The 26650-nt window shown below is 32.0% G+C and overlaps 2 protein-coding genes and 3 long non-coding RNA genes across 7 annotated transcripts; 3 read left to right on the forward strand and 2 right to left on the reverse strand.

The window, feature by feature from the left end:
* Window positions 1-7303: 7303 nt before the first annotated feature.
* LOC107960362 (uncharacterized) lies at window positions 7304-8467 on the forward strand. Its single transcript, XR_001701149.2, has 2 exons — window positions 7304-7857; window positions 8148-8467. It is a non-coding gene; the product is annotated as an uncharacterized lncRNA (long non-coding RNA).
* Window positions 8468-9418: 951 nt separating this feature from the next.
* LOC121229604 (uncharacterized) lies at window positions 9419-11098 on the forward strand. Its single transcript, XR_005927389.1, has 2 exons — window positions 9419-10681; window positions 10799-11098. It is a non-coding gene; the product is annotated as an uncharacterized lncRNA (long non-coding RNA).
* Window positions 10107-12347, reverse strand: LOC107960363 (putative F-box/LRR-repeat protein At5g02930). The gene is made up of 2 exons (XM_041114301.1): window positions 11386-12347; window positions 10107-11278 (listed from the first exon to the last, which is right to left on the reverse strand). The coding sequence occupies exons 1-2, from the start codon at window positions 12169-12171 to the stop codon at window positions 11084-11086; spliced, it is 981 nt and encodes a 326-aa protein (XP_040970235.1). The 5' UTR covers window positions 12172-12347; the 3' UTR covers window positions 10107-11083.
* An 828-nt stretch (window positions 12348-13175) lies between these two features.
* On the forward strand, window positions 13176-17038 carry LOC107960364 (uncharacterized). Of its 3 annotated transcripts, none has more exons than XR_005927390.1 (2): window positions 13176-14829; window positions 15794-17038. It is a non-coding gene; the product is annotated as an uncharacterized lncRNA (long non-coding RNA). The 3 variants fall into 3 exon arrangements; XR_001701150.2 differs by having other exon boundaries at window positions 13176-14590; XR_001701151.2 differs by having other exon boundaries at window positions 13176-14524.
* A 3732-nt stretch (window positions 17039-20770) lies between these two features.
* On the reverse strand, window positions 20771-21769 carry LOC107961548 (uncharacterized). The gene is made up of 2 exons (XM_016897655.2): window positions 21360-21769; window positions 20771-21223 (listed from the first exon to the last, which is right to left on the reverse strand). The coding sequence occupies exons 1-2, from the start codon at window positions 21638-21640 to the stop codon at window positions 21028-21030; spliced, it is 477 nt and encodes a 158-aa protein (XP_016753144.1). The 5' UTR covers window positions 21641-21769; the 3' UTR covers window positions 20771-21027.
* Window positions 21770-26650: the final 4881 nt, after the last annotated feature.

The following is a 26650-nucleotide window of genomic DNA, read 5'->3' on the forward strand; positions in this document are numbered from 1 at the left end:
GTCGGGATTACCAGTCCAGGCTAAATCCCCTGCAACGACAATTACTCTAATGAGCTTGGATCTGAATTACCAGTCCAGGCTAAATTCAGACCCTCATTCGAATTACCCGTCCGGGCTAAATCCATTTTACACATATTCTTCAGGAGGGCTATATCAGGATAGGATCACCCGTCCGGGCTAGATCCTTTTTACCGTCAATTCCTTTTCAGAGATCCATCGAATTTTCCTTTCATTCAACCGGGGTTTCTTCCCATTTTATCAAATATATCAATGTTTCATTAATTTTCATACAATGAACATTCAAATCATATTCACATCAATAACATACAATCTCAAGCATTTAAGAATATAATTCAAGTTACACGAACTTACCTTGATACTTGTTTGTAAACAGTAAAAATCTATTAATCCCAAACTTTTTCCTTTCCTCGATCTAGCTTCGTATTTGAATCTTCTGGATTTAAATAAATAAATTTAATTATCAATTTAATACATTTCATGTTCATATGCAACATTCTCTATAATTCAACTATTATTTATAGTTCATTCAAAGCTATCTACTTGAGTCATAGTCACTAAATTATTTATAACTTGAGCTACGGAACTCCAAATTAAGATCTGTTAATTTTCCCTGAAACTAGACTCATATATATTTTTACCATAAAATTTTAAGATTTTTTGGTTTAGCCAATCAGTACAGTTTATTCTTCAAAGTCACCCCTGTTCTGTTGTCTAATAGTTCTGACCCTTCTTCACTAAAAATAAATTATCTCTTTATACAGAATTCAAATGATGTTCTTGTTTGTTTCTATTAAAAATAGACTCACTCATAATTCTATACATATAAATTTAAGTCCCTAATTATTTTTATTCAATTTTTTATAATTTTTCAAAGTCAGAACAGGGGAACCCGAATTCATTCTGACCTTGTCTCACAAAATTCATTATATCTCAAAATTTACAAATCCATTGCTTACAATATTTCTTCTATGAGAAACTAGACTCAATAAGCTTTAATTCCATATTTTGTTAATCTTCTAATTCGATTCTTACAATTTTTGGTGATTTTTCAAAGTTAGTCTATTGCTGCTGTCCAAACTGTTTTAGTGCAAGCTGTTTATTACCATTTTTCCCCTAAGCTTTTAATAAATGATAATTTCGTCCCTACTCAATTAGTCTCTCAATTGAGCTGATTTTTCTCAATTAACATTTTATTCTATCACCTTAAACTAGTTTACAACCTTTAGGAATCAGAATTTCAGCAATAGACTTTAATTCCAAACATTTTCACAATTAGGTCCCAAAAATCAATTTCCATTGAAATTGCCTAATAAAATCATCTCATAAACAAATTAAAGCTTTAATTTCATTCTATTTCATCATAAACTTACAGCACTCAACCATGGTGACTTTCAATTTCATCCATGAAATCAAAAACTAATGAATTTAATAGTAGGACCTAGTTGTAAAAGTCTTAGAAAGACAAAAATTACAAGAAAAGGGCAAGGATTAACTCACTTGGTGCAAAAATTATGAAATACCAGCTTAGAGAACCCTCCTATGGCATTTTTAGCTGCTGGAATTGAAGAGAAATGAAGAGAAATCTAGATATTTCCTATTTAGTCCTAGTTTTATTTAGTTAATTTTGCAATATTCCAATTTTACCCTTAATTTATCAATTTTTCTGCTGATTTCATACCCTTGCCGTCCAGCCCAAATAACTTTTGAGTCTAATTGCCTTTTAAATCCTTTCTCATTAGACTAATAAGCTATTTAATCACTCTAGCAACTTTTACACCTATTACAATTCAGTCCTTTTCATTTAATTGACTACCCAAACATTAAAATTTCCTAACGAAATTTTAATACCACATTAATAACATTTCATAAATATTTATAAAATTATTTTTTACTCGGTTTTACGAGATAAAGGTCCTGATACCTTATTTTACCCAATTTCTTCAATAATTTCTTTTTCTAACTAATCACTAAATTGATAAAATTTTCCTATCAATATTTTCATACGATTTTCCTATTATATAAATTTTCAAGCAAAAATATTGAAATAAATTTCTCTTTAAATCGGATTTGTGGTTACGAAACCACTGTTCCGATAACATTGAATTTACGCCATTACAACTCTCCCCCCTTTCTAAAATAACCCAATTAAAAAAAATAACAAAAATAAAAATTTAAACACCCAAAATCCCTAATTTCCCAAAATTTTCTCATCTTCTTCATCTTCACTCAAACAAAACCCAACCCCAATCACCCTAGCCACCGTCGACCACCGCCATCACTCCTTTCGCCAGCCAATCATCACCATCGTAGCACCTCTCCACACCCCACCTCGTGCCGCGCCACCGTCGACCTCGTTCCGCACCACCGTCGACCGCGCGCCCACGCCACCTCCACTTTCTTTTCTTTTCTTTTCCTCTCCAACTTACCCACGTCATCCAACGCCTTTTCCACCGCCGAACCATAGCCGAACAAGTCCTCAACGACCACGTCGCACTATCGTCGCCGACCAGAACCCCCACTGCCGTGCACCGCCGCACATTGCCCCCTAACCCCCATTTTTATTCTTCTTGTTATTATTTTTCTTTTTCTTCTCTTTGAAACACCCAACCCATCACCAATCATCAAAACCGACACCCCCATCATCACCATCTAAAAAATCAGCCAAAAACGCACCACCCATCCTCACCGCCACCGTCGCCGCCGTCCTCACTGCCGTGCGCCGCCGCAACTCGTCACCACCGTAACCTTCTGAAATGTCAATTTTGGACGCTACGATCGAGACCATGGTTCGCGCTCGCAACCAAACGGCTGATAACATACCGGCTTCACTCAACCAAAATCAGCACCAATTCTCCGCGCCTCCTGTCGTTGAGTTAGCCGACGACGACACTCCTCCACCTCCTCCGAGACGAACGGTTGCCCAACCAAGAGCCCACCGACGACGAAGTCTAACCCCGGCTGACACAAGCACTTCGGGCAGTCCAGAGGAAGTCGAAACTTCTAACTCCATGTTGAGCCTACACCCACTGTTGTTGAACAAGTCTCTCAACGCCCAACCCGAAGTCATTGACGGTCGACACGTGAGCCATCGACGCACCTGCACAGCAGTACTGAAGCTGCTGAACGAAATTCCCCACCCGACTCGCCTAACGAGCACGTTCGACCACCCTGAGCAAATCAACGCAACAGACGTAGTCGAGCAAATGTTATTCTTACCGATAGTCATTTGCAAGGATTTCTAGAGTTTTCGACATCGGAACAGCAAACACGATACAACGCCATCCGACAACGCTCGCTTCCGGTCTGTAAGCAAATCGATTTCCCTACTCTTGAACTTCTAGATATTCATGATGCAGTGCTCCATTATTTTGATGCTATTGGTTGGACTCTATTTGCTAATATTACTTGTGATGCATATTATGAATTAGTATATGAGTTTTATACCACATTTAGCTTCAATATAAATGCATTGCAAACTGTTGAAACACAAAATATAGTGTGCTTTCATTTGCTTGGAAAAGACTTTCGGATGTCTGTTTCAAAATTTAACATTGCCATAGGTTTCATCGATGCTAATGACATTCAATCTGATGCCTATCATTCTGCTCTTTTAGATGTTCCCAATGACTTCGATGCTCAGCATGTTTATCGGGTTTTAACTAATTCTGACCAATTTTATAATCCAAAGACTACAAAAGATTTATGGGTGCATGAGCCTGCTTTAAAATACATACACCGATTTTTAGCATTTTGTTTTTCAGGTAGAAATGACGCATCAGCTGCTTTGACTAAGACTGAACTGTTCTTTTTGTGGTGCATGCATTCGGGTATTAAAGTTAATTTAGGATATTGGTTTGCACGAAATTTTCATGCCGTTTTGAGTTACAACCGTCCACTTATACTTGGATCATTCATTTCAAATTTAGCCTCTCGACTTTTTGAGTCTAAAATTGATTTCGCAACCTTCACATGTGCATATCGTATGGACCACCTAGATAAACATTGTTTGGATTCTATGGGATTGCTTGCCGGCACCCCTACTCCGTGTTATTTCATTCCTCCAGGTACACGGGCTGCTCGGGAAAATAGAGTTTTTCACAAACATCCGCACACTAATACGAGAGAGCAAGAGGAACACCCTTTGACTGTGGAGGCCCGTTTAAGTCGAATCGAAGCTAGACTTGAAACAATGGAAACACAAGTCGCCACCATCCTCAATATCCTGCAAAGTCGCGACGCTCAACACCAATGATTTCATTAAAATACACGGGGAGTGTTCTGAACTTTTTCATTTTTAATTTATTTTGAGCTGCTGACTTTATTTTGCATGCTTGAGGACAAGCATAGTTTAAGTGGGGGGTTGGATTGATATGTTAATTTTTGCTTCATGTCTTTCTCTTTTGCATGTGAATCTTACGATGAATTCTTTCGATAATTTATTCAACATTTGAGCCTTAAAACCTCATACTTAATCGATTTAAGCAATTGGGCAAATTTTGAATTAAATGTTTAAGTATATAGATTGGTCGAGATTTAGGTTTTAAAATTGGTATATGTAGCTAGAGTTTTTTCGCATGAATTGATTGATTGAATAAAATATGTTTGCTTGTGCATAAATAAATTAATAAAGGTTCAGGCTATGAATAAAGGTTCGAAAACGTGACTGAATTGAGTAACCGGGGCAGGTTGCTTGGGTTGTCATCTTGTCTCGCGTAAAAAGGTTCGAGTGACAAGTCGATAACTTACAAACATTCCGCTAGCTGAACACCCCATAAAATTAAAAAAAAAAGAAAAAAAAAGAAAAAATAATACATAATAAATAAAGACTGTTTGAACTGAGTAACCGGGATAGGGTGCTTGGGTTGTCATCCTAGTTCGCGTAAAAAGGTTTGATATTGTCTATTAATTTTCTGATGCATAGTTAATTAATAATGCCATGCAAATTATGGGATTCAATCTCAATTTAGCGAAATTGTTTAGTTGACATATTTCAATTTTATGACACTTGTTGATTAAAATGTATATTTTGAACATTTATTTAGTTTTTGCCTATGTTGTTTGCATTGATTAAGGATATGGAAAAGGGGCTCGATTTTTAATAAATTGTGGAATTGTTTCTAATGTTTGAAAGAACAACATGCTTGAGGGCAAGCATGAGCTAAGTAGGGGGGATTTGATAAACATGTCAAATTGCATATTTTTTGTGCTTAATTTGGTTTATTGATGAACTGAATCCTGCTAATTAAGTGTTTTTATGATTTAATTCTTGTCAGGGATGCAATTGATCAAAAGCAAGCTGAAAAGGGGCCAAATTAGAAGAAAATTATTAGAATGGGCCAAAGCGAAAAGATGGAGCAAGCCAAGGACTAGTCATAAATTTGACTTTGTAAAAAGCCAAAAATCGGAAATTCTATTTTAAGTTTATTTATTTTTAATTATTATTATTTTAGATTTTATATTAATTTTCTTAAGCTATTTTTAGTAAACCTTATCTATATAAATAGGGGGTTTTAGTTCTTAGGAAATCATCCATTAATCAATTGTCTTTACATTCCTATTTCATTTTGGAATTCCATTATCCACTTTGTTTTCTTTTTCTTAATTCAATTGAGCATTAGATTATTTTGTCTTCTTTTTACAAAATTTGTCTAATTCTCTTTGCAATTTTTCCTATCCATTTCCACTACATTTTTCATATAATTTCTATCATTTCCATAACCTTCAAGCATGATTAAATTCATGCCACACTAAACCCCTTTCAGCTTTAAGTCTGTATTAACCCCGTCAAAATATCCGTGAGTTACGAACCCGAGCTGTTTAACTCCCAACTTTCGATATTTATTATTTCTCCGGATTAAGAGTATGACTTTGTCAACTCACAAAGTCAAGTCAATACTAAGTCAAAAAAGACGTCGTTTAAGTTAGTGTGGCTAGACGTACAGTTGGAATTCCGAAAGGATCGATTCTCTAATTGGTCTTCCGTGAACACATTGGCGTGCCAAGTGGGGATTGCTGTTTGGTTCCGTCAAGGGAAGTAGTAACTGGATTTAAATGTCTCAATGTTTGAGGGCATTGGTTCGAGCTAGGCTCTTCTAGAACACAAAACTGCCGGAGTTCTAAATCACGAACGTTTCGTAGGTTGTTTGATCGGTAAGGGTTAGTTATAGGACGTTCCATAACTATTTTACACAAGGAAGAGTTGGTGTCCGAGGCGTCCTTGGTAGCTATAACTAGCTTATCGAAAAAGAGGAGTTCACCTAATTTCGAGGAACGGGTCGAAGACGGGAAAACCCTTGCTTAAGGCTGAGCTAAGGTTTATTGATTTTTCTTTAAATTATTTTGTTATTTATTTTTATTTCATCTTTTTATTTTTATTTCATCTTTTACTTTTTACTTTTTACGTTTTCTTGTGTTTATTTCAGGTTTCATATTTTATTTCCCCCCTAAACGTCGCGGGCACGACAACTGTCCAGACACTAATCTGGTCAAGAAACAAACAATTTTAAGTAATTCCAGTCTCTGTGGGATCGACCCTACTCCCTATACTGCTTTAATTTGCAAACTAGGTGTAGGTTTATATTGGTGGAATCGACAGCCATCAATGTTAGATATAGTGATGCAAGTAAAAAAAAGATAATAATTATAGTAAATTAGTAGTAGTGTAAAATAATAAATAATAATAGTTTAGTATAAAAATAGTGACCGATAAGAACAATGGTATATATAAAAATAAATAAATAAAAATATCATAATAGGTCTATTGATAATTATATTTGAAAAAAAAAACTTTAGTGAAAAACAAATATAAAAAGTTATAAATAATAATAATAAAGTAGTAGTAGTAAATAGTAAAAATAAATAAAGTATAACAAGCAAAATATAGTAAGAATAACAATCTATATTTAAAATTATTAACCTTTAATAATATATATACATATATATATAAATATTTAAGATAAAGAGTACAAAAAATGATTTTTTTAAAAAAAAATTAATATAACAGATAATATAATAAATATAATAAAAATTTATACATAAAATAATTAGTTTTACTTTTAAAATATACATATATAATAAGCATATAACAAATATGTAAATAAGTAAATAATATAATAATGTGAAACAACTCAAATTGATTAAGTTAAATAAAAATGATATAAAACAAAATTTTAAAATAATAATAATAATAATATAATAAGTATAATAGGTAATAGTATAAAAACAGTATAATAAATAGTGGGATAGAAAAAACTAAAAAACCAGTAGGATATAATAGAATAAAAATAATAAATATTACAAACAAAAAACAATTAATTTTATGTTAAAAGTATTTAAATAATCAAAATGGGGCTTAATTGAAATTAAAATGGGAGTTTTTAGCCAAAATCGGAATTAAAAAAGGTTAGGGGGACCACGTTGGACGCGCATGTGAACTAGGGGGACCAAAAATGGAAAATTTTCTTTTGCCCAATGTACAGCATTTAATACAGGACTAAAATGAAGAGGCGCGCAAATATTTGGGGCCAATTTTTTTTTAAAAAAAAGTAGCATAAAAGGACCCAATCTAGTGGCCACACGCAAACGAGGGACTAGGTGCGCCATAAGCCCAAAAAAAATTAAATGGTCCACTCTCTTTGTAATTAAAACAAAAAAAGTTGGCTGTCTGCCACTAACACTAAAATTAAAGAAACCCCCCATTTCTTTAATCCTATTCTGCCGAATTCAAAAAAGAAAACCAAGGGGTTCGGCCCCCTTTCTCCTTCTGCTAGGGCGCAGCGCCCATCGTCGCAGCGCTTCTCCTCCCCTGCGCGCTCATCGGCGACCGTCGGAAACCAGGTAAGGCCTTCCTAAAATCTTTTTATTTTTTAAACTCTGTTTTTCAAAAATACAAGATAGATCCACAAAAAGCTCTAAAGATTAAAAAACTAAAAGAAAAGATTGTAACCACCTTATTCTATTCGAATGTATGAAAGCTTTTACTCAAAACTTGCTGTTTTCGTATATTTCTCTCTGATTTTTGTAGTAAAAAAAAACCGATCGCTTTACATTGTTTAGAATGGCTTTTATAGCATAGAAAAGCAAATAAAATCTTCTATTGGTTGCTATCTGTTTGGTTCCTGTTACAGGTGTTGTTGCGGATATCTCGGAGGCACGAGGCGTGACAAAGAGGGACTGCTGGTAGCGCACGTCTCGGAGGTGCGGTGGATGGTGGAGTGGGACGCTGGTGAGAGGCGTGCGACGCGAGGGCTAAAGCAACAGCATTAGGTTTCTGTTTGTTTGGGCCTTGTTTGGGTTTATTTTTGGGCCTGTGTTTTAGATGTAAATGGGTCTTGGGTTTGGGAGCTTTGGGCCCAGGCATAAATTTGGTCCTACAGCCCTTTTTTGTAAGAGTTTGAATTCAGCACACTAACTTCATTCTTGATAAGAAAATCTCAAATTTATAGTATTTTATCTGATAATTAGCTAAAAATAAATATATTAAAAATACGAATTTATCTTGGGCTTAATTGTTTTTTTTGAAAAAGTTTAAGGGTTTTTTTATACATTTTAAAAGTTCAAGTACTCAGTGCAAATAAAAAAAGCAGGACTTACTTTTTTTCAAAAAAAATTTGAAAGTATTTTTTATACATTTTAAAAGTTTAAGTATATAAGTAAGTGAAAAACTTAATTATTTTTTAAAAAATTTAAAAGTTTTAAAATTTCCTACAGAGCCAAAAAAACAATTAGTCTAATAATAGTTTCCATGGAATGTAATTAATGCAAACTTTTTAAACGTTTCAATTGCCTTTTCAACGGCTTAATTAATGGAATTAATGGCTTTCACGCAATTTAATTTCATGCATTTATCTTGTTTTTTCTCGTCTTCCTTTCTTTTTATTTTTCCTTAGTTTCTTCTCTTCTTTTCATCGGTATCGATAACTAGATTACTTCGAATTTTTTTTCAAAAACCACATCGATCTTGGTAAAGAGAATGCCGACAATAAAAAAAGAAAAATAATATATTTTTTTAAAATTTAAATTGATGCCGACAACTTAAACGCCGACACTTATTAAAATATATATATTTTTTTAATCTAAAAATACACATTTCTTTTAAATGTATTTGAAAAAAAAATACATATTAATATAGACATTAAAAAAACAATTTTTATCTACCAGACAATCATGGGGCAATGATTACGGGATGAAGAAGGATGGTGCAGATGGTAAGATGGTCAACACCAGCATGTATTGCAAAAAATAAATCATTTTCATACGAAATTTTACATTTGAATATTTTTATAAATAATCAATTTATTTGGATGAATTAGGAATAGAAAAGCCTAAGCGAACCAAGACAAGGTACAAGTTGACCAAACATTTCTAGCTACTCCCATAATGCAGGATATTCGAAATTTCCTCTCTTTTACCACCTCTATTGATTTACACTTTCATGCTTGTAATTATATTATACAGGCTTTAATGTATCTGAAAAGAAAAAGACCCATTCTTTTCTTATTTTATTTCGTGGTGGCGGTCAATCGTCATGGGTTGAACCATACAGGCAATTTCCCTTTTCAAATCAAACCGCCTCTGAAAACTTAGCAGGGTTTTCCATGCCTTTTAAATACCCCGCCCAAGACCTCACAATTCAATCAATTTCTTTTCTTTTCTTTTCTCTTCAATATCATTCTTTCAACATAGAAAAATAAACCCATATTCTTTAGCCAATTACATAGCCAATCTACTTGCTTCAATGGAAACATCATCTGCAAACTCAAACTACAATATGTTACTATTGTTCCATGGTTTTTCGTGCTATTACACCGTTAAAAGCTATGTCTCAAGATATTGGTCATTTTCTCCACAATCCCAGACTTCAGGTTGGGACCTGAAGAACCAGAAATCTGGGTTTTCAAGCAAGGAAGTTTTATCTGGTGGTGAGAGATTATGCAGAAAAGAAGTGGAGATTTTGATGGGGAACCTGGGGATTTTTTGCAGCCAAGAAAGTGAAGAACAGTTGAATGAATCATACGGTTGTGAGGAGATTTCAAGATTGTTTGAAAAAGAGCCAAGCTTGGAAGAAGTGAAGTAAGCTTTTAATGTTTTTGATGTAAATAAAGATGGGTTTATTGATGCAGAGGAATTGCAGAGAGTTCTGTGTGTTTTGGGGTTGAAACAAGGTTTAAAGCTGGAAAACTGCAACAACATGATCAATAACTTTGATGAAGATGGTGATGGCAGAATAGATTTTCAGGAATTTGTAAAATTCATGGAGAACAGTTTTTGCTGAATCAGTTTCTTTGTTCTTTTTTTTTTAATCATTAAATATTATATATTGTTTTATATATAGTTGATTTTGCTTTCTTTTTTTGGGGGTAAATGTGATTAGAAACCGAGAAACTAATAAACCTGAAAACTGGGAAGAAGTAGTTGATACTTTCTAATAAAAAAAAAATAGCTTGCAATTGCAGACATCAACAATTTACAATCAAATCAATGAAAATTATTTATTCAATGGATGCTTCTAGAATCCTAACTTGTGGTAGGTATGATGAAATGATATATGAACATTAGAGGAAGCTGTAGACAAGCTAAAAATCTCTTCTTGAACCAACTCTTTAGGAGGGCAACTAGTATATCCACGACTAAAGGATTCAGGGTTGAATTCAAGCCTACGGTAAGTTAATGATAAAGTCTCAAGAACAACTGCCTTCTGCATTAGATGCTTGATAAATTCAATCTCACTTTTATAGCCAAAGAAGTGATGTATGATAATTTTCTTCACATTATCCAGAAATCCAACTGTTGGTTGCCCATCTCCCCTGTTCTCAACAAACGGACGCTCCAAAGCAAAAGGTGGTCTATGCTCACCAGCCTCTTCCCAAAAGGAAAATCTGAACTGCAAATCCATCAACATGTATGAGAATTAGTGTTGTAGATCAAGGATTTCAATTGTGATGTAAGAATGTTATTGAGGTGATGGTGGGAGACAGGTGAAACTGTAAAATAACATTGTAATGACTGGGTTTTAGGACATCTCCCCCATGTCATCCTACACATACATCAACAGTATTCTCTTTTAATACCGTTTAAATTTAGGAAACACAGAACTCACATCTATTTCAATCTTCTCTAGGGAAGGGCAATGAACCAAGAAGTCAATTAGTGCAATGAGATCACACTCTTTTTCCAATGGACCAAACCAAGCAAATACCTTTAGATTTTCGAATATTTTCCATCCATTGTTGTTCACCTCATATTCTCTAGCAAGAAACTTTCACATACCAAGAACAAAAGAAGGGCATGAGAATTTCGTTAAACAATCAATATTTCAATAAAAAAACAGAACAATAATGAAGGAATACTAAGAAATAAATCTACCTGAGAAAACCAAGAATTCACACCAAATTTCTTTACATGGGCAAGATTTCTTAACCATGTGCTAGTGTCAAAGTTTTGCACATACGGATAATATCTGGATCGAAAAACTGTGGCTTCAGCAATGGAAGACAATAAACTGACTGAGATCTTCACTGAATTTCCATAGACTTTAAAACTTGACAAACTTGACGAATCAATTTCTAGATTGAAACCAGGGTTATGCATGCATCTAACTACAAGGTGTTTAAGCCTCATACTTTGACACCAAGAAGCTTTGAAGTTGAGTAATCTATGGCACAAATCGATTGTCAAGCTTTCAAGAACAGGAGAGTTAGATAACAAGCCCTTTAGAGTTCCATCGTCAATCACACAATCAAAGAGGCAAAGGGCTTTCAGAGAAGCAAAGGGTAGATCACATGGTGGATTAGGATTGAAAAGAAAACCCTTTAAAGAAACTTGTTCTAATGATGGGACATTATCATGGGAATAAAACACGTTAGGCAAAACATAATAATCTTCAAAGTCTTCAAAGAGTAACTCAGTTGAAACTGAGAGAATCTGAACCTGTCTTGAAATGGCAAACTCAATGTCGTGTTGAAGTTGAACATTAGCGACAAGGTACTGTAAGGCTCCGTAGGAGAAGTCAAGGCTGAACTTATGGAGTTTGAAGGCTTGGTGTTGGGTCAAAGTGTTGTGTATGAAGGTACGTTCAGATGGAGTGGTCTCATGGTAGAAGTTGCCATTTGAATGTCGATGACAGGGGTGAATTTCCAGAGGTTGATCCATCTTTTGGACAAGATGCAGGTTTGAATCGATTGTTTGGTTGTCAAGAAAGACAGAATGTGATGGAGAATTTCATCTGGTAATACGCTGATCCAATCTTGTCCTTCAGACATGTTGATTTACCCACGAAAGAAAGAACGAAATAAAGTTTGACTTTAAAAGTTTGTTGGGATGTAAGATGTCAGCTTGTATTGCTAATTGATATCATTTGGTATACATACAAAAGCGATTGGTGTTGGCAATTTTATAATAAGTTTTTAATTTTTTTAAAATAATTGATTGTTAAAGTGAAACTAATTATGGAACAACATTTTTTAATAAAATTAATTTTTTTAATTTAACTTTGAATCAATCAAATTTAACACTTAAATTGTTGAGTTGAAATAATTCTTAAAAATAAGTACCAACTATATATATAATAGATAATAGGTTAGGCTGATCTACACATGGCTAGACCAATATTGAAAAACATTTTTATTTGTTCAAGCTCATTCAGTTCACTTAAAGTCCAAGTTAAAAAAATTGACCTTTTACTATTTTAAAATATTAAAAAATTTAAAAACATGGTTTATTTAATATTTTAATTCTAATTAAAACTCGATAACCCCAAGGGGTTGCAGGTTTTTTCCTACCAATTGGAGCCCTCCCTTCACCACCCCCATAGGGATAGTCTACAGGGTTCATTACTACTACTCTTACTACGGGATGCTTACCTAGCCAACATTTAGATCTAGCTACTACTCTTACTACGGGATGCTTACCTAGCCAACATTTAGATCTAACTCTACCCAAACTTTTTTGGTTCACCCCAACATTCCCCATTTGTTCAACTGTTGCTGCGCAGTTTTTGAATATCAAACGGACCTCCCTAGAAGGTAATTTTAATGTGACCAATTTCCCCTCTTTGCAATCAGTTTTGCAACAGCACTCACTGCTCTAGCTAAGAAAATTTTGTTTGAGCAATTTGAATCTAAACTCATTACAATTCAATTTGATCATAAAAATCAACAATTCAAACCTAACCTGAAATGATTTGAATTCAAAGTGATTATGATGTTATTATAAAATTCATATGCTTGAATTACATCAAGTTCGAATGTATGAAAGTTATTATAGTGAATCTTGTTGACGAAGAAGGGTGAAACTTTAAATAACAACCATATAAACATTGTAATGACCAAGTTTCAAGACATCTTTCCAGGGTCGGATTTTGATCTTCACCTCTCGTACACTTTCTTACATCAAAGGTATTGTACTCATTGAACATTCGACAACCCTTCAAGACTTTATCACCCAATGATGCACCTCCACTGAATCGAACAAAAGATCTCTGCTTTAAGTTATTTCTTTAGCGTAGCGATAACGACCAAATATCAATATTTATAATGACACACGGTGAGTGAAGCAAAAGGTCGGACACTGGGTGAATTTGGATTGAAAAGAAAATTTAAGGAAACATGTTGCAATGATTGAATATGACAATGGGAATACATGTTAGGCAAAACATAATGTTCTTGAGGGAAGGGTACGCCTATATGGGGTGATTAGTCAACAAAATTGATTATTATTAGTCTTGTAGATTGTTATACAGTTATAATAAAATATATTATACAATAATCTGATTCGGTATCTGACCTGGGAAAACCCACTTTTATACGATTTCAAAGACCCTCTTTGGAAGGAAGGAGGTCATACCTCCATTTTTTTATCGTCTTCTCTACTTCTTCTCTACTTCTTCACCTAGACCTTCCTTCTCCACTTTTGTTGAAACACGGTATCAGAAATTGGTGCGGTGAGTGTGGATCGAACCCGATAGAAAGTTCGTCGTTCTTTATGATGCTAAGGTTCCTATCATTATCTTCTCCTAGCAAACTCTTTGGGTACTACAGTTCTAGTTTAGAAGCAGTAGATGAGAAGCAACAGTACTCAATGGCAATGAGGGATGTCGAGAGGAAGCGACTAACATCGGCAGAAGAGACATGCACTGATTGCAGTTTCACGATTTTATGGTTTCCATTTCTAATCCCTTTTAAGCTCCCACATCCCGAACCTCTTTATTTTCCTTTTTTTGCCCATCTAGTTTTCAATGTAGAATTGCATAGAAATTATGCATGTTGATAAATGATTTTTTAAAGGAATTGATGGGTTTTTGGTTTTTGTTTGTAGAATTTTATCAATGTACGGACACATGCATGATGTATGAATTTGGGATATGGTTGGGTTTTGGCATTATCCCATACCAGAGTTTTTCTGGCTTGCACAATTTTGTTTGCTTTAGGTAATCTTGTAAATAACTCTATTTTTGTCGACTTATCTGATAAGGATGCATTATCATCAAACAACTCTCCTGGGTAAGGTATGAAAATCTATCATTTGAGTGCTATTGAATTCTCTTTTGACAGCATGAAAGGATCATTATTAGGTTGGCTCTAGAAATCTGAATATATCTTTAGAATTTCTCAACAGTGACGTAATTTTGAAGTTGTGCATTTACAGATTATTTCTATTTTACAACATTGAGCTTGAAGAGTTGTTAATTTTTCTGTTAAGATATTATTCGAAAATTTTGTTTTCATTTCCTCGCTTCCTAAAAACGGATAAAACTCATGTTCTCAGATTTTATTTAATTATGTCTACTACTCTGTGGATGGAGAGACCAAGGTATTCATTGTGTTCTCAGGTTTGGTTTCTGCTTTAGGTGTTTTAAGAATAGTAGAGGAAACCTTTAGATTGTTGAATTTGAGGAATAATGGTGTCGATATAGCATTGAAGGACATGTAGTGCAAGTGAATAAATATGTGGTTCACCATTGTTCGTCCCACAGTCATGCTTTTCTAGAACTTTGTTTGCAGTCATGAGCATCGGTCAGCTCAACTTATATTAGGAAAGAATTTGCTCAGCTTTGGTGTTTGGGTAAACCTTTCATGTATATATATATTCTAGCACACTATTCTTTGACTTTATTATAAGGGGATATAATCTTGTTGATTTCTTTAAAGATTTCAGCAAAGTTAATTTCTTTTAGTTGTTTTAAGGTTGAAATTTTAGTGTTCTCTGCAGTTTAGATCTGAAATTTATTTTAAAAAGTTTGGATTTCAAGCTCTTTTTCATTTAGAAATTTTGAAAATAAACAATTTATTAAATTGGGTTCGTTGCTTTCTTTTATAAAAGTTATATAAAATTGACAAATGATTATTATAATATATACCTTGTTTATTTTGTCCTTAATCCTTTTTCCAGAAGCGGTAAAATAATTGGACTTTGAGTTGCTTGTGGAATTGCAGTGAATTTCATCGAATGATATAGGCTCTGCTAGTATTATCTTAGGGTATTATAATTTGTGTTTATATTTGGTTTATTTCTTGCAGCATATGAAGTGTTGAATAAACGTAGTTGCTGACCCTGCTTTGTATAGCTGAAGCAAATAAATGATACCATGTTCTGGACTGTTTCTAGTTGCAAAATATTTATTTCTTTTCTATCTATCTTTTGAGCCACAACATGAGTAGAAAAATACGTCGGTCTCTGATTTTTCTTTTTGAAGCTCACTTCGCATTATTATACCTTTTTCAGATCGATTTGATCTCTAATGTTTGCTTCCTCAAATTTTGAAATCATGTTGTAGTTAGGTGTCCTTGAACATCACAACTCATGGAACTTTCTGGAGATAGCTTTGCTCGGTTGCTTCTGTGCAATACATAACCATGGGTTTGAGTTGCTTTTTTCATTCTTAGCAATTGTGCAACACACCCCTTGTCCTCCTTTTGGGTTCAGCATCTTGAGAGATGGTCTAAACAAATCTGTCCTCTTGTCAGTATATGTATCCCCAAACACATCCTTCTGCTATGATAATCAGAGATTGATAGCATCATTCTTTAGCGGAATTAGGTAGAAATTTTTATCAACATATTGATCATGTGGAACCTACATCGCTTTGCTGATTATTCTTCTTACAGTTTTCATGGTGACACCCAACAATATATTGTTTAGATACATCTTCCTTCTTCTTGTTTGGATTATTGGAAGACAACTTTGTGAGAGAACAAAAAGGCACTTATGGTTTCATGTATAGACACTTTTAGTCAACAGCTCGTCAATTTGAGGTTGCAGTTGATGATTGAAGGTTAGCTAAGTTAAGCTCACAACTTCCAGTTATTTGAGTTAGCTGAGTTAAGCTTGCAACTCCGAAACAGCTCGCGGACTTATGCTCCCAGCTGATGATTAAAGGTTAGATGAGTTAAGCTCACAACAGCTCACAGACCTACGCTCCCAACTGATGATTAAAGGCTATCTGAGTAAAGCTCACAACCTTCAGTTATTTGAGTTAACTGAGTTAAGCTCGCAACTCCAAAATAGCTCGTGGACTTACGCTCCTAGCTGATGATTAAAGGTTAGCTGAGTTAAGCTCGCAAACTCCAGTTATTTGAGTTAGCTAAGTTAAGCTCGCAACTCCAAAATAGCTCGTGGACCTACGCTTCCAGCTGATGATTAAAGGTTAGCTGAGTTAAGCTCGCAACCTCCAGTTATTTGAGTTACCTGAGTTAAGCTCGCAACTTCGAAATAGCTCGTGAACCTACGCTCCCAGCTAATAATTAAAGGTTAGCTGAGTTAAGCTCAGAACCTCTAGTTATTTGAGTTAACTGAGTTAAGCTTGCAACTTCGAAATAGCTCATGGACCTATGCTCCCAACTAATGATTAAAGGTTAGCTGAGTTAAGCTCGTAACCTCCAATTATTGAGTTAGCTAATTTAATATTGTAACTCCACACAGCTCGTTGATTTAAGGTTATAGCTGATATTGAACAATTCCCTTTGAGTCCGTCGATTTACAAAATTTGTTCTTATGTGAAATACAATCACAATATTCTGCATTTGAATTCTTGACTCCTATTCCACACTATCGGACAACAAAATTTGTTCAATAAAATTTCAAGTTAAAACTTATATAGTAAGCCTCAAATTAAAAACATTATAAGTGTAACTTTGTCTCAGAAGTCACTTTATAATTCATCTTCAACAAGATGGAGGACAAATTGTTATACAGCTATAATAAAATATATTATATAATAATCTGACTTGAAGTTTGACCCAATAGGAAACCCACTTTTATACAATTTTAAATACCCTCTTTGGGAGGGAGGAGACGAGACCTCCATTTTTTGGATCTTCTTCTTCTCTGTTTCTTCACCCAACCCTTCTCCACTTCTATTGAAACATGGTATCAACATAGATCATGGATTTAAATCGTGATTCTAGACATTTATTATAATAATGATGTATGAATGTTGCAATGAATATCGGTGATGGAAAGAGATGAAACCTTGAATAAGTGATGGGCGTCGAAATCACCAAAATTAATTCCTACAAAATAACTCTAAATAGTAATAAAGAGTGGTAGTAGGGTCGAGTCCACAGGGATTGGATGTTATAATCAACTTTCGTGTTTAACTTGTGATCAAAATTTTTGTCGTGTCAAAAGTTGTGGTAAAAGTCGTGCCCACGACTCTAAACGGACCTACTAAAAAATAAACAAATAAATCAGGGGAATTTTGAAATGTTTAGAAACTAAATAATTGAAACAACATAAATAAATAATTAAATAAATTATAAATTAAATTGAAAATTAAATTTGAATTTTATAATCAAACATTTATAAGCCTTAGCCCTAGACTCGATGGATTCTAAATTTTTGAATCGATCCTTAAAAATTAATTTACTCCTCCAAACAATAAGTTAGTTATAACAGTTAAGAACGTCCTAACCACCAATTTTTCCTCTCGTAGTTGGTCCCGATACGACCTACAATCTAACCCTTATCGATTATCTAACCGAGATACATGTGTTCCCAATTCAAGATTCCGGCAGCCTTGCGTTCTGAAGAACCCAACTTGAATTAACGGCCTCAACTGCTTGGGTCGTTTAAACCCGGCCACTTCTTCCTTGATTTGTTCTCGGAGATTCGAATACAGCACGGTCGACTCGTTTCTCCAACTATCAGCAAACACGACTCTAACCCAACGTGTACTTTTTGGGAGAAGGAAGGACTTGAAAGGCAATTAAACGAATTTTGAAAGAACAAAGAAATGGAAATGGAAACAACGTAATGCTCACGCCCAAATTGGAAGAAAAAGAATAGTTTCTCTTAAATTCCAAATGAAAATCAAATATGTAAAATTAAAATGTGTCTTTTCTAAGTACATTAAAGCCCTATTTATATACATAGAATTTACTAATTTTGGCTTTAACCATTCAACGTATAATTAAAATTAAATAAAAAATATTTTTTTCTATTTTTGGCTTTTACAAAGTCAAAAGAATCTGATGAGCCATTGGCTTCTTCTATATTTTTTATTCGGCCTCATTTTATTGATTGTGTTTCAATTTGGTCCTTTTCTGCTCGTTTTTTACTCTTAGCGTCTTAATTGTATCCCTGACAAGATTCAAATATAAAAGTACTAATTTAGCAGGAATCAATTCAAAAAAAACCGAATTAAACACAAAATATTATGCAAATTAACATGTTATCTATAAGACATCTCCCCTGGGTCAGCTTATGTATCGGGATTAGATCATAACCTCTATTAGTTTGGGCATTCTCTATTGGTTTGGATACTAATCAATGGATGCCCAAAGAGAATAATACTTTTAATATAAGCATATGAATATATGGTGATACGAGTGAGATGCCCCAAAATTTGTTCATTACACCGGAGCCGCTATCTAAATATTATCATGAAAGATTAAAATGAAAAATCGGCTTTTTTACTAAAATAAATTTAAAAAAAATTATTTATCAAAATAGGTTGCCTGCCCGATTATATACGAAAATGGGGTGTTTTTTTCATTCGCGCCTATCTGACAGATGCGAATGATTATTTTATATTAAATTTTTTTAAAATAAAATATTATTTTTTTATTTTTGGAATAGTAATTGCGCCTACCTGAGAGGCGCGACTAATCGAGCCTTTCTTTGAGGCGCAAATGGTGGGGCCCACATTTTTCATGTGTTATTAAAATGCATACTTTACCTGGATGAAGTATGTATTAGCAGATTCACTAATATGATTATATATATATATTTACACAAGCATGTATCACATTACAAAAACAAAAATTTAAATACTTATACCTAATAAAACATGTATCTCATTACAATAATAGTTATTTTCCAAATAACATATTGTTTTATAATTTTATTTCCTATTTAATATTTTAATTTAATTTTAATAATGCATACTTTACCTGGATGAAGTATGTATTAGCAAATTCACTAATATAATTATATATATATTTACACATGTATCACATTACAAAAACAAAATTTTAAATACTTATACCTAATAAAACCGAGTATTAAAAACAACTTTATAATATTACCAACTTTCATCGGCTATATAATCCACAAGTTTGCCTTATATATTACCAGCTGCTAATACATGCTTCATCCGGATAAAGTATGCATTTTAATAACACATGAAAGATGTGGACATTAATATTTAAGGCAAACTTGTGGATTATATAGTCGATGAAAGTTGGTAATATTATAAAGTTGTTTTTAATACTTGGTTTTATTAGGTATAAGTATTTAAAATTTTGTTTTTGTAATGTGATACATGCGTAAATATATATATAATTATATTAGTGAATTTGCTAATACATACTTCATCCAGGTAAAGTATGCATTATTAAAATTAAATTAAAATATTAAATAGGAAATAAAATTATAAAACAATATGTTATTTGGAAAATAACTATTATTGTAATGAGATACATGTTTTATTAGGTATAAGTATTTAAATTTTTGTTTTTGTAATGTGATACATGCTTGTGTAAATATATATATAATCATATTAGTGACTCTGCTAATATATACTTCATCCAGGTAAAGTATGCATTGTTAAAATTAAATTAAAATATTAAATAAGAAATAAAATTATAAAACAATATGTTATTTGGAAAATAACTATTATTGTAATGAGATACATGTTTTATTAGGTATAAGTATTTAAATTTTTTTTGTAATGTGATATGCGTAAATATATATATAATCATATTAGTAAATCTGCTAATACATACTTCATCTAGATAAAGTATGTATTTTAATAACACATGAAAAATGTGGGCCCCACCATTTGCGTCTCAGAGAAAGGCTCGATTAGTCACATCTCAGAGAAAGGCTCGATTACTGTTCCGAAAATAAAAAAAATATTTTATTTAAAAAAAATTTAATATAAAATAATCATTCGCGCCTGTTAGATAGGCGCGAATAAAAAATACCCCATTTTCGTATATAATCGGGCTGACAACCTATTTTGATAAATAATTTTTTTAAAAAATTTATTTTAGTAAAAAAGCCAGAAAAATCAAAGATAGGAAACAAAGAGTAATCACTTACATCCATTTCAGTCTTCTCCATATAAGGGCCATGACTCAAGATCACAATCTTTTGCCAATGGACCAAACCAAGAAAAGACCTTTAAGATTTTCGAAAATGATCCATACATTACCGTTCACCTTGTGTTCTCTAGCAAGAAACTTTCCATACCAAGAACAAGAAAAGGCATAAAACTTCTATTAAACAATCAAATTCAACAATGAAAAGATAATTAATGAATATTTTATTAAGAAGTAATTATACCTGACAAAACCAAGAATTTAACCAAGTTTCTTTACATGGGAAAGATTTCCAAAACATGTTGTAATGTACTCAAAGTCCTGCTCATATTGTCTATTTCTTCATTGAAGAACTGTCGCTTCAACAATGGAAGGCAAAGAACTGAGAGAGATCATCATTAAATCTCCACAGAATTTAAAAGTAAACAAATTGGCACATCAATTTCTACATTCAAAGCAAGCTCATCTATCCATCTAAGTGTTTAAGCCTCATGCTTTGCCACCAAGAAGTCTTAAACTTAAGTAACCTATGGCACCAATCAAGTGTCAAGCTTTCAAGAAGAGGACAGTTAGATAACAAGCCATTTAGAGTTTCATCATCGATCCCACAATCAAAGAGCAAAGGGTTTTCAGTGAAGCAAACGGTAGAACACTTGGTGGATCTGGATTGAAAAAGAAAAAAAAAACCTTCAACGAAACATGTTCCAACCATCGAATATTATCATGGGAATACAACATGTTAGGCAAAAGGCAATGTTCTTCAGGCAGTAAATGAGCTATAACTGAAAGAATCTGAACCTGTTTTGAAATGGCAAACTCAATGCAGTGCTGAACATCAAGGTCATGGTCCCAAAAGGTTCCAACGGAGAACTCAAGGCTGAATTCAAGGCTTGGTGTTGGGTCAAAGTGTTTGTGTATGAAAATGGATTGGGATTCAGTGATCCCTTGATAAGGTGTGATTGGAAAGTCAATGACAGGGGTGAACTTCCATAGGATGAGTAGGCAAAAAAAGAGAGGATGTGATGGAGAATTACATCTGGTAATGCACTGATCCAATCTTGTTCTTCACAGATACTCATCAATACACACACAATAAAAGCTTTGACTATGGAAGTTCGCTGGAAGATCTCAGCTGCTACTCCTACTATAATATTTTATACTTAAAAACGAGATCGGTGTTCCTTATCCAAAATAATAATGACACTGATAAAAGGGCTTTCGTGTAGCGTATTTTTTTTAAAGCTTTTTTAAATTAAAAAAAAGTTTTTATAATTATTATTAAATTTAATTTTGAGATCAAAGTTGATTTATGTCCTGTTTTAATTTCCTAATATTAAATTATTGAACTCGTGTTAAATAAGTGTGAGCTTTAATCATTATTTTATACAAGTCAAAACAATAATATAAATATTTAGGTAAACTAACTAGTTAGTCATCCAATTTGTGGGGTGCTTTCATTTTGATCGTCCAAAATAAAATCTTTACAATTTTATTACCCAACTTTTAAAACTTTTTCATTTTAGTTGCTCAAACATTAAATCTCTAACAGCGGTTAATTTGTACACGTCACATTATGTTTACACTTTTATTTTGGTCACCCAATTTTTAGGTCACTTTCATTTTGTTCACCCAAAAAAATATTTTTTTAAGTATTAATAGGGGTAAAAAAATTAAGAATTAAAGTAAAAAAAGAAGAAGTAGCAACTAAAATAATGCATTCAAAATTTGTCAAATTTTACCCCCCTTACTGACAGTTCTAAATTTCAAAACATCAACATCAATTAAAAAATTATTAAAAAATTTTATCCCTTCATAGCGTTTATAGATTTGATACTATAATATTGAAATTAATTAATTTAATATTATTTTAAAATTTATTTTATGTTTCTAAATTAAAATAACTAAATAACTTATTTTTTATAATTGTCTATGAAACACAAATTTCTTTTGATTATATGATCTTGAATCTTCTATGCTAAGCTATAAATAAAGAAAAATCCTTGCAATTAATTTAATTAATTAATTTCATCTTCCATGACAAATAAAAACTTATAGTTACAAATTGGAAGATTTGAGATTATATCATCACAAGATTTATGTTTCGTAGACAATTATTAAATTTGAATTATTTGAGTTAATTTTGTTAAGGATAATTTGGAAACATAAAATAAAATTTCAAAATTTAGAAGGAGATTAGATAAATTAATTTCAATATTATAGTTACAGATTGGTTCGCATTATCAAGGGATAAAACACTTTCAACAATTTATTTAATTTATTTTGATATTTTGAAATTTCAATATTTAAAAAAATAGAATTTTCAGCAATGGGATAAACAAGTGCAATTTGAAAAATTTTGTGTATTATTTTAGTTTCTACCGCTTTTTTCACTTCAATCCTTAATTTTTTTTCTATCCCAATCAATTCTTAAGAAAGAAAAAAAGATACTTTCTAGGTGACAAAAATGAAAGCAGCCTAAAAGTATGGTGACTAAAATGAAAGTATAAACATGATGTAACGTGTACAGTTAACCGTCGTTAGAGATTTAACACCTGGGTGACAAAAATGAAAACTCTCTAAAAGTTAGGAGATGAAATTGTAAAGATTTCATTTTGGGTGATCAAAATGAAAGCTTTAAAAATTGAATGACCAACTAAATAGTTTACCCTAAATATTTAAAATAATCTACACAACAACATAAACATTAAATATAATGAATATTAGAAAATTTTAATAAAAATAAATTAATAAAATTTTGAATAACTTCTATATATTTTAAAAAAGTAAAAATTCTATAATTTAAAGGATTAAAATATTTTAAATAATGTTTGTAAATTCATAAAAAATAGATGTTCATATAACTATCATAATCCCGATTTTTTTATAAAAATAACTCAAAAAATAATTAATTACTTAAATAAACTATTTTTTGATAAAATACGAAAATAACTTAAAATCTACAATAAAAGTTGGTGGAGCGAAAGTGTTTGGCACCACCAATATGCCACGTCAGCAATCTACATTAAAAATTTATTTTTTGGGTGGAGCCATGTAAAATGGCATTACTTGTATAAATATTAAGAAAATATTATAATTTTTTAAAGTAGGGAGGGTTTAAGCAATTTTACCTTTTTTTAGCCAAATAAATTGGCCCCACCAGATTCCAAGACACTAGCCTGTTTTGCCTATTTTCCTATTGAAACAGCCTAAATTTTTTATTTTTTTCATTCCTTACTTTTTTTTATTCTTTGTCCTTTTTCATTTTTTTGCTTTTCTTTTTAAGTTTTTTATTTGTCCTTTATTTATTAATTTTATTTGTTTATTATTGGTTTTATAAAATTTAAAATGTATATTTTAAATATTTTATAAAATTATTTTTTTAAATTTAAATATATTATTTTTTAATATTATAAAATATTTAAAATATATTATTTTTAAAGATATGACCTTTCAAATTTATTACTTGTTTTATAATATTTTTAATGCATATTTTAAAATTTTTAAATATATTTTTAATTTTTAAATATAAATTTTTAAATTATTTTTTAAGAATTGTGATTTTTTAAAATTATTTTTAAAAATATTCAAATGATTTTTTAAAATTCTATTTAAAATTTAAAAAAATAATATTTTATTTAAAAAGTGAAAATTGAATTGATTAAAAAAATAAAAAAAATAATTTATTTGTTAAAAAAGATTAAAAATATATATTAGAAAATTTATATATATTAAAAATATATATTATAACTGTCACATCACATTAGTGATATTAACAATGTGACTTGTCATTATCCTAATTGTTAGTTTAAAAAAATAAAAAGAATAAGAACATCCTATTTAAGAAGGTGGGGTTTAGTCCCCCTTCAAATATTTTGTAGAAGGAAGGAAGAAAAGAGAAAAAAAAAAAGAGTAAGTTATTAATAGTTTTTATTTTGTATTTTTATATTTTATAGTTATTATAATATAATAGTTAATTATATTTAATTTATGTATTTTTTAAATTATGCAGATATTAAAATATCTTCTAGAGTAAATACGGATTACACTTCATCAAGGATCAATGAAACAGTAAAATTAATTATAAATTAAATAAAAAATCATTTTGATTCCATGAAACTAATCTCTATTTGGTTGCTATTATCCCTTTTAAATTCCTTTTTGCATGAAATTGATCTCTACGTCCTAGTTATAATTTTTTATGACATATTCATAAATTTATATATTAATTTGTTTTAATATGACAACCTTTCTACTTAACTTTGCATTGTTATTGTGCTTGGTTCCATTGGTGGAGTACAAAAAAGATACATTTGTCTTTAGCAAGTGATTTTTTTTTATAAAGGTTCTCGTATGTAAGATAAATTTTTGAGTTTGAATATGTCTAGTTTATATTATATGTAAAACTCTATGTATTATTATAGATATTGATTCAATAAAAATAAGTCTTTTTTATTTTTATATTTACCCATACCACCTATGTTTTTTAGGATATTATTGCTTTTTTTATGTACTTTTTGTAGTTATATGGTTGCCTTTTGTTTTAATGCTTAATTATGATTAGGACATAATAATCACATTTGATCTCTAGGTGTTATTATTAATATTTTATGACAAATCTTCATTCTATTATTAATATTTTATTACTATTTAATTTAACTTAAATAAAAAATACTTAGAATGACTACGTTGGTACAGTATAAATGTGATGTTTTTGTTTTCTCAACCTTTCAATTTTACTTTTCAATATATAATTTTAAATAATTGATTTATCATATTTTTATAAAAATTTTATCATACAGGATGGGTATCAAGTTTTGAGGTCATGGTTTTATTTTCTCAAGTATGATTTGAACGAGTAGATCATGCCATACTTACAGTTGGCGGGATTTGGGACGTTGCATTGATCCGGAGGTTTGACCTGAGGGTGAACTTATTATCCACCTTGGTTGAGTAATGGTGTACGAAGACCTACACCTTCATTATGTCGTACGGAGAGTAGACTATCACATTAGAATGCGTTGCTATACAACTTGGGTTACGAGTTGACGGTGCTATGGTCACAAGCCAAAGCAAAGTGTTGGAACCTTCAGTACTATGCCACAGATTGCTTGGATGATCCTCTAGTGATGGGAAATAGAATTTCACATGCTTGACATTGGCATAGTTGAAAGCAAATTTTAAGGAGTTATCAAGCACTGCCACTGAGCACGAGGTGATGTGTGCTGCTTGAGCCTATATTATGCAGCTGATTGGGGGTACTTATGCCGATCAACAAGTCTAATAGGGTCTACTTAAAGTACTTACCTCTATTGGAGGATTTCTCTCGTGTCGATAGTTATAGTTAAAGATCGGCAGTGTTGGCCATATTGTACCATAAGCTTTGCCGAACAACAAAACATGGGGTTAGAAACATGGCTGGTTGTTTGGGTCTACTACAGTCCTTGGCTCTATATAGGATGTCGTTTCTAGCAGCTGTTAGCTATTAACCATATTTGTGGCCACTTATAAATAGGTAAAAACAAAATTATACTTAACATTTAACAACTCATAAGTGTGGATAATATTTTCCTAAGTTTAGTTGATAGCGTGTTTATTTCAATTTCAGATGGGCCAAGTCTCCGAGATTGGTGCGAGCCAAACATTAATCATTTATTGCCAAATGATAGAGGCATCCGCTAGAGAGAAATTAATATATATTAATATGGTTTAAGTAATTTTGATTTAACTTATCCACTTGTAGTATGTGATGTGACTTGACTCATTATGTTATATTGTGCAATTCTTGTGGATGTCGTATTCTACACTGAACATTGCAACCCTTATTCCTCAATGGGTTCACACCGAAGCCCATGTGTGGTGCATTAACACGCCGGTGCTCAACTTCTTAACCATTGAGTGGTACAATGCCAATCGTGTTATGCGACAATTTAAGTGTAGACAATTTGTGCTGGTCGAGGCACAACAATTTGCTGATGTCCATGATAAGACCATGAGGGGGAAACATACAACAGATTGGAGCGTGGAACATCAATGTTATGTAGCACTATGGAATGCCCGGTATGGCAAGCGGCCTAAGATGCACTCTTACA

Source organism: Gossypium hirsutum, chromosome A05, assembly GCF_007990345.1.
Source record: "Gossypium hirsutum isolate 1008001.06 chromosome A05, Gossypium_hirsutum_v2.1, whole genome shotgun sequence".
NCBI classification, from domain to species: Eukaryota; Viridiplantae; Streptophyta; class Magnoliopsida; order Malvales; family Malvaceae; genus Gossypium; species Gossypium hirsutum.